The sequence below is a fragment of the Callionymus lyra genome, chromosome 12 (assembly GCF_982586985.1).
Source record: "Callionymus lyra chromosome 12, fCalLyr1.hap1.1, whole genome shotgun sequence".
NCBI classification, from domain to species: domain Eukaryota; kingdom Metazoa; phylum Chordata; class Actinopteri; order Syngnathiformes; family Callionymidae; genus Callionymus; species Callionymus lyra.
In genome coordinates this window covers 22,227,074-22,235,377 of record NC_141829.1, presented here as the reverse complement: position 1 = coordinate 22,235,377, position 8,304 = coordinate 22,227,074, and the positions used below count along the sequence as shown (strand labels likewise).

The 8,304-nt window shown below is 42.8% G+C and overlaps 2 protein-coding genes across 2 annotated transcripts; one reads left to right on the top strand and one right to left on the bottom strand.

Moving 5' to 3' along the window:
* Positions 1 to 584: 584 nt before the first annotated feature.
* Positions 585 to 5,902, bottom strand: pdk1 (pyruvate dehydrogenase kinase, isozyme 1). Its single transcript, XM_087803726.1, has 11 exons — positions 5,225 to 5,902; positions 4,840 to 4,981; positions 4,702 to 4,773; positions 4,452 to 4,636; positions 3,760 to 3,855; positions 3,618 to 3,695; positions 3,473 to 3,549; positions 3,315 to 3,413; positions 3,143 to 3,253; positions 1,285 to 1,398; positions 585 to 1,221 (listed from the first exon to the last, which is right to left on the bottom strand). The coding sequence occupies exons 1-11, from the start codon at positions 5,331 to 5,333 to the stop codon at positions 1,081 to 1,083; spliced, it is 1,224 nt and encodes a 407-aa protein (XP_087659852.1). The 5' UTR covers positions 5,334 to 5,902; the 3' UTR covers positions 585 to 1,080.
* A 107-nt stretch (positions 5,903 to 6,009) lies between these two features.
* nup62l (nucleoporin 62 like) lies at positions 6,010 to 8,065 on the top strand. The gene is made up of 2 exons (XM_087803724.1): positions 6,010 to 7,690; positions 7,750 to 8,065. The coding sequence occupies exons 1-2, from the start codon at positions 6,239 to 6,241 to the stop codon at positions 7,906 to 7,908; spliced, it is 1,611 nt and encodes a 536-aa protein (XP_087659850.1). The 5' UTR covers positions 6,010 to 6,238; the 3' UTR covers positions 7,909 to 8,065.
* The last annotated feature ends 239 nt before the right edge of the window (positions 8,066 to 8,304 follow it).

The window sequence follows — 8,304 nt, the reverse complement described above, 5'->3', positions numbered from 1 at the left end:
CTATGAGGTAAAAATTCAAATCCTTTTAATAGTTTTAGGATATTTGGAAAAGTGATCTGAATTATTCAACTTTCTTTTTTAAATGACCAATAACCAAATATTGCATTTTACTTATTTTCAGTGACGTTTCTATCCTGTATCACGTTAAATGAAGCACAACTATTATATATATAAAATGAAATACCTCCACTATTAATGCTTGGTGTTGATGTTAGCATAGCCGTTAGCCGGACCGCAGTTTGTGAATAAAACGCTTCCTTGCTCTACAAGTCGTCGTCAAATGGCGTCTAGTTTGTTTCATGTCCTTCGAGCTCAAGTAAACTTTAACAGAATTTAACAAAAATTGAATAAATTGTCTCCTTTTCCATTTTCATGTCCAGGCAGAATCTAAATTGCCACTGACATACCTTACGTCAGACATGTTAGCACAATATCATTAAATGACAGGTTTAAATACTATTTTAAAAGAATAGAAAACAACCAAAGTAATGCATTTTTAAAAGCTGATACGCCTTTTATTTGAACCTTCATGTCTGTGAGGTCATGTCAAGGGAGCATCAACAGCAAGAAAACAAATGTTCAAATAAAGAAGCAACAACAAGTGCTTTTATTCACAGAGATGAGCATCAATGATGAAACACTGCAGACCATAAAAATGAACCAGCAACCCTCGCCATTTTAAACATGTTAGCTTATTCAAAACTCTTCCTCCACTGACCTAAAAGTTGATATAAACAAATGAAAAAAACCTTGAAACAGTGAATCCCCTTTTAAAAAACAAGCAGTGCGTTCATGTAACAGGTTTTTCACGAAAGTGCAGGCGAGCAACAGACATTTAAGACTTCAGTTATTCACAGACATTAATGAAAGTAAACAAGTTGACAAGGTTGGAGTTCAGTTCACAGTCGACCATAAATTGTTTGCACTAGTTGGAACTACAACTATAGCAGGATTGATCCGGTGAACACAGGAGGACTGAAAGGCAAAGACGAGTCCAGAACTCTGCTACTCTAGGAGAGAATCTACTACGACGTTCCTCTTGTAGAACCAGAACCACGGCACTCTCTTCCGTCCTGGACTCTAGAAGCTCCGAAACGTGGTCATATCTTTGGGCTCCTTGCTGGGGACACACCAGTCGTCGGCCTCGTGGATGGTCTTGTAGTGTTTCCACGCCGACTTGTTGTACACGGGGAGCCTCTCGATGGACTCGGTGGAAAGTGCCTGAAGAACAGAAGAACGAATGAATGAATGAAGCTTTTGAACACACGGTCTGAGATCTCCTACCCGGATGTAGATGACAGCGTCGGTGCCGTAGCCCTCCAGAGAGTAGAGCTTCAGGTCCCCCTGGAAGTAGCGGGCGTAGAGTCGGGAGATTGGGAGACCGTAACCGTAGCCCGCCTGGAAACACAAGCCAGGGTACGTTAGATTCCAGCAGATGAACAAGGGTGCAAACATTCACAACTGTCAAGTGTAAGACAAACCTTACGGGGGTTAGATAATGACATGTAGATAATAAATTATTGGGCGATAACCAATTTGTTTTTTTTGGATTAAAAAAAGATAGAATTGATAATCATATCCTGATATCTAAGCTAGAAATCTATGGAAGACAAGGGCCTACACAAGGATGGATAAAGAGTTACTTAGATAGGAACAGTATGTACAAGTACGGTGTAAGAAAATATTGATACACTTAATTTATGTGATGTTTTATTTTTCATGATACCATATTCAACAGCACCACATTCATTTTATAAAAGAAAATTTAATAAAACTATACATTATATATTATAATTTCAAATCACATTTTATTTTATCATAGTTCATTTATAAATGTGTATTAAATAAAATAATTTGATTATTATCTTTTTCTTTTTTTCATTTACGAATAACAAATGTTTATTTTTGTTCTGCAACTAAGCTTCCGGCCGCTAGATGGCAGCAGGCATTACTTCCTCAGAAGTTAAGTAAGTAAGTAATTTATATTTGAAGAGTGCTTTTCCAGACCAGGGTCACAAAACAATCGCTTAACAATAAAAACAAAACTCAATAAAACATATACTTTAAAGATCAAGATAACACCAAGAACAACACAGGAGTCTCAGAAAAAAGCCTGTACAAATAAAAATTTCTTCAGATGTTTCTTGAGGGAGTCAGTAGATCCATAAAGCACAGAGAGAGAGGAAGATCGTTCCAAAGCTTGACTGAAGAAAGAATAAAATCCTGTTTGACTCCAGCAGCTTTGATGTTTGAAAATGTTTTGTTTCAATCCAAATGAAAGCAGTTAAAACTTGGTCAAGAGTCATGTGGTCTGTAGATTCTGCAACACCAGAGTCAAGTACTCGGACAATACTACAAATATATCCTTGTTCCTACATTATTGCAATAGATCTCGTCTTCTGCATTGTGATACACGTCATATCTGCGGATTCTTGCCAATATACGTTCCTTTTCTCAAGTAGATCATGTAAAATCTAATGCAATTAAATGTGGAGTTCCACAAGGATCAGTACTGGGACCCAAATTGTTCATAATATACATCAATAATATATGTGAGGCGACCAAAAACGTTCTGTTCTGTACGTGTTTGTCTTATGTTATCTTGGCCTTTTAAAGCATATATTTTAACTGTCTTTTGTTTTTGTTTGTTCAAGTGCTTCATGACCCTGGTCTGAGAAAAGTAAATAATTACTTACTTACTAAAAGACTAGAGAGTAGATGAGAAGTAGAAGAGAACTCCAGACAATTATGAGCACAATTGTAATCATGATTGTTTTTAGTAATATTCTTACCACAATTATTAATCAAGATTATACATGATTTAAGAGAAAACATCTGCATCTGTGGTTAACACAACAATATGTAAACAAATAAAAGTGCTAAATGCATTTTTAATCAAATTAAATGACAATAAATACTGGATGAAAAGTAGTGGGGAAAAAAACCTAGGTATTTATACTTATTTTATCTAGATATTTATACTTATTCTAAATGACTTTTACTTCCCTCTCACTTTCTGTTGTTTCATACTTGCACGCCTAGTTTTTTGGTTAAGATTATTTGTTATGATTAAAATAGAATTAAGAGAAATTAATGAATGAAAACGTAATTCATTATTTAGGTCCAAGGAAACAGGACTAACCAGAGGAGCGGCGCTGGAGCCGCCGATGCTGGGCCGTGGAGCGGTGGAGTAGGTGTAGGTGAAGAGACGGTCGATCTTGCGCAGAGGAACTCCTCCTCCTCGGTCGCTCACCTGGAGAACATATCATGGTGTTACAGGAGATCAAAGAACCCAGGACATCAAATGAAGTCACCTTCACGGTGAGGTCCTCGGAGCCCAGGGCCACCTGAGCGTGGATGGGGGGGTAGTTTATGGAGTCTCCGTGCATCTCCATTGTGGCTCGCATGGCGTTCTAAGTCAAGCACACGCATGAGTCCATGATGTCATCAGGGAGGACTTACAAGAAGGTACCTTGAAGAGCTCGAACACCATGTGGTACAAGTGAGATGGAACGTAGACGACGGTGATGGGACTTCCCTTCTCTTCCACTGGGGACACAAGAGGACGTGTGTGAACGGGGAACAGTTGGATACACGAGAGATCAAAAGTAAAATACCATTAAACTCATCCAGGATCAGCTCGGGAGAGTTCATGTAATATCGGTCACACAGGTTACGAGCGTTCTCATACGCATCTGCAGAGAGACCAGGAGAGTGTTAGACACTTTAAAAGGTCCTTTCTTTCTTGGACATGCTCACCTCTGACGACTTCGCTGACACTGCAGTGAGGGTCGATGCTGCCGATTTGCTTGGGGTGAGCTGGGTTGAACTTCACTTTCCCGCCAAATAGCAGCGCTGTACACAAACACAAACAACTATTATCAGAAATCACTATTTTAAAATTATTTTAATTTACAAATGTGTATCCCTCTTGTAGTGAATGTCTTCCTTGCAGCCATTAGTTTAAATAATAATAAACATAGCTCTTAAAAAATATATGAAACATTTTATGAAAGTTTTAGAAGATATAATATATTACAATTATATTATTGTAATGAAGGAAAATCTCAGCTACAGAAAGACTCAAATGAAACAGATAATAATGGTCATAATTATATTTTTCAAATGTTAAATAGTTTGTAGTCTCTTTATAGTTAAGAATACAGTTTGACCTTCAATTCAAATTAAAGATTTATTTTAAAAAAAACGTTATTAAATAACAAACAATCGGGTAGAAAATAAACCATTAAAACTTATCTTCCATATTTCATCTCTGATTATTAAAGTCTTTATTTAGGTAGAGAACATATTATTTTACTGAAAGATGAACACATGTTTGCTTTCATCTAAAGAACTCTTTAGCATCATTTACTTCCAGATTATGTATAAATTGTCTCATGACAACATTACTATCCCACTCACTCCTCATGTTCAAACTGGCTGTCACTCACTGTGCTGGTTGAGCAGCATCCTGATGGAGATCCTGCTCATGTAGAACCGGTCCAGGAAGTACTGAACATTCTGGCTGACCACCGGGTCAGTCCCGTACGCTTCCTTGTACTCCACGACTCCCTGCGCCATCGTGGGTATGACGTCGTTGTGTCGATTTCTGATCTTGATGACGGCGTCTGTAAAACTACAGAAGATCCATCAGAGAGAAGAAAAACAGAAAGACCAGCTCAATCCAGAAAATGGTCTCACTCGTATGCCAGTTTTTCGTCGTCTGTGTTCCTGTCTTTGAACTCCAGGATGTCCTGCAGACTTTGCATGTACCTGTTGATGACAAACACCTTCATAAATGATCGCAGCTCAACAAACGTGAACTTGTAACTTGTGTACCAGCTCTGGACCAGTCGCACCGATGGAGTCCCCAGCAAGTTATCAGGCAACAAGTTGATCTCCTTCATGATGTTGGCGAGCCTGACAGGAAGCTCCTGTCTGAGGAAGTTGAAGGAGGTTTTCTCACATGCATTCTCAGAACCTACAAAGAAAAGGACTCCATAAAAATAACATCTTAAGCCAATAATGCATTAAAACATCTTCACCTAGAACCTCCATATAGCAAGTATCAAACTCAAAAATCAACGAGATAATTGAATTAATAAGCAAAGAAAAAATACATTTCGTGTATTGCAAATGTGAAAATACTCACCAAAATCTAAAAATTGAATTAATAAGCAAAGAAAAAATGCATTTCGTGTATTGCAAATGTGAAAATACTCACCAAAATCTAAAAATTGCTTCATCGACAGAGGAGAAGGAGAAAATTTGGAGTAATAATCTATGTCCTTTCCGATGGTCAGACTGCTCCTCAGGAACCTTAAGAGCCTCATTTTAACAGCTCACTTGTCCAAAAAATAAAAAAGTGAGGAGAAATATTGCATCAAAATGTAGCCTCGCATGCAATGACAGCAACCATGAGCTAACTGGCTAACGTCAGCGCAGATACAGTTGAACACAATGTTCATAAGGTGTCAACTACTAGCATGACAGGCTACGCTGCAGAGTAAAATAAATAAAGTATTCCAGACTACATGTTAAGTTTCGTATATTGAATTATTAAACACTCAAAAAACATATGAAGCTAATCCTTGAGCAACTTGTCCTGGATCCAAGAGCACGCAAAGCGGTCAAGATGGTAACTCCCCCCAAAGCAGCAGCAGCACACTTTTAAATCCCTTAATCATCGCTCTTCATTCTTTATTCGAGTTAATGATCATATTTTTTTAAAGTGTTGCTGTGATCATCTTGTTTGAAAATTGTTTGTTTTTTTATTATATTTATGATGGCTCATCATTTCACTGCGTATGCTAACTTTCTTGACTTTATTTAGAGAAGCGTTAAATATAGGGTAAATGTTTAATAATGCCATTAAAATAGCTTCGTTCTAGTAAAAAAATAAAATAATATCGCAACAGAAATGTAAAAACTACGAGCCCGGAACGTTTAGCAAAGTGCAGGATTATTGTTGCACACCGGAAGCGCAACATTGACGTCATTTCCTTTTACATGAAATCTTCCGCTTGTCAACGTCCAGCCACGTTTTGGATTAAAATGCTTTCGGGTTTGTTTCTGTGACGTCACACCAGAGACGGTAATCTAAGAACTCTCGTGGATCATCTCAGTGTCTGGATTTATCCAGTGAAGGCGCCGCGAGACACTTGTACAGGCTCGCGTGCCGCCCGCCAAAAGCTGGTGTCCATTTTGGAAAACATCCAAACGGATTTCGTTGTAAAAAATGAGCTTCAACTTCGGACAGGCCAACAGCGGGTTCGCCTTCGGGACCCCGAATGCCGCCGCCGCCGCTCCCGCCCCGGGATTCGGGATGCCCGGGGCCGCCCCGCCGGGCGCAGGAGACTCTGGTTTCTCTTTCGGGGCAGCCGCGCCGACCGGAAGTAACCCTGCCGCCGCCACCGGGGGCTTCAGCTTCGGCACCCCGGCTAAGAGCACCCCGGCCACCGGTGGGTTCTCTTTCGGTACCCCAGCTGCGGCTTCTCCATTCGGCCTGGGCACAGCTCCCCAAACTACCGCTGCAGCCCTGACCCTGGGCTCTACTATGACCCCTGCCCCCGGGTCAGGGTTCCCTATGGGAAGTGCTGCAGCCCCTGCAGGTGGAGGGTTCAACTTCGGCGCCGTTCCTCAAGCTCAACCCCAGGCGGCCATCGCACCGACCGCCGCCGCACCGGCGACTATAGCGTCCACCGCTTCATTCGGGGGGTTCAGCATGACCCACGCCAAGCCTCAGAGCACGGCAGCCCCCGCAGGAGGAGGGTTTTCGTTCGGCGCTGGTGTTCCGACCCTCAGTCTGGGCGGCCAGCCCGCCACCAACACCATCGCTGCCGCCGCCGCCGCTGCCGCTCCAGCTGGAGGTGGATTCTCTTTCGGGATCAAACCGTCGTTGACTCCAGCCCCGGCTGTGACCACCCAGATGGCTCCGGCGCCGACCCCCTCGCTCTTCTCGACCCCGGCACCCACAGCTCCCGCCTCCGCCGCCGCCATCACCACAGGCTTCTCTCTGGGCGTCGCTCCAACGCCCGTGGCTTCCATCGCGCCCGCCGCCGCCTCGGCCAGTAGCGGGCTGGCGTTCATGCTCAAGCCTCTGGGCGCCGCCACGTCCATCCCGGCGTCCACCGCCGCCGTCACAGCTCCCGCCGCCACCATCGCCGCCGTCCCCGGTTTCACGCTCGGGATCAAACCGACGTCCAGCGCCGTCACCGCCACGACAGCCGTGATCCCGACTATCGCGGCAGCCCCGCCGGTCATGACCTACGCCCAGCTCGAGGGTCTGATCAACAAGTGGAGTCTGGAGCTGGAGGACCAGGAGAGACACTTCCTGCAGCAGGCCACGCAGGTGAACGCCTGGGACAGGATGCTGGTGGAGAATGGAGAGAAGATCACGTCCCTGCACAAGGAGATGGAGAAGGTGAAGCTGGACCAGAAGAGGCTGGACCAGGAGCTGGACTTCATCCTGTCCCAGCAGAAGGAGCTGGAGGACCTTCTGTGTCCGCTGGAGGAGTCGGTGAAGGAGCAGAGCGGGACCATCTACATGCAGAACGCCGACGAGGAGCGGGAACGGACGTACAAGCTGGCGGAGAACGTCGACGCCCAACTGAAGAGGATGTCTCAGGACTTGAAGGAGATCATCGAACATCTGAACACGTCCAGCGGACCCGCAGACACCAGCGACCCGGTAAGATCTGCAGAACTTTGTCTCCGTATCATGTTTATAACTTTTGTTTCCCTCCTCAGCTCCAGCAGATTTGTAAAATCCTCAACGCTCACATGGACTCTCTTCAGTGGGTGGACCAGAACTCGGTCCTGCTGCAGAGACGAGTGGAGGAAGTGTCCAAGATGTGCGACAGTCAGCGTAAAGAGCAGGAGAAGACCTTCAGACTGAACTTTGACTGAGCTCTGTTCACGCGCGCGTTCATAAAGTAATATTTTTGATAAGGGTGAAGCTTCCAAAATGCTCTTTTTGTTAGTTTGGAAAATTATATTTTCAATGTTGATGTGAAAATGAAAACTTTGAATATTGTTTGCGTGAATTAAAGATGCCCAACAATAACTTGACGTTTCTTATTTGATTTAACTCAAAAATGATCTTAGTTATGATTAAATATGTTCTAAGATTTAGGAAGTAAATACTGGCTTCTAAAAGACTGATATAAAACTTGTTCTCCGATGACTAATAATGAGATCTTTTTTTTTCTTATAATGACTATATTAATGAAAACTCATGTTTTGTGAATTTAGAAAAATCTTATTTTTGTCATTACATCCTCCGCAACGTAAGTAACAATAAGA

Bases quoted from the DNA above. Each gene is read 5' to 3' on its own strand.
- pdk1 (XM_087803726.1), bottom strand. From the start codon at position 5,333: ATGAGGCTCTTAAGGTTCCTGAGGAGCAGTCTGACCATCGGAAAGGAC. The intron at 4,982-5,224 runs GTGAGTATTTTC...TTTTCTTTGTAG, and splicing joins GAAGCAATTTTTAGATTTTG to GTTCTGAGAATGCATGTGAG. The intron at 1,222-1,284 runs GTAGGAGATCTC...TCTGTTCTTCAG, and splicing joins ACGCTGTCATCTACATCCGG to GCACTTTCCACCGAGTCCAT.
- nup62l (XM_087803724.1), top strand. From the start codon at position 6,239: ATGAGCTTCAACTTCGGACAGGCCAACAGCGGGTTCGCCTTCGGGACC. The intron at 7,691-7,749 runs GTAAGATCTGCA...TTCCCTCCTCAG, and splicing joins CCGCAGACACCAGCGACCCG to CTCCAGCAGATTTGTAAAAT.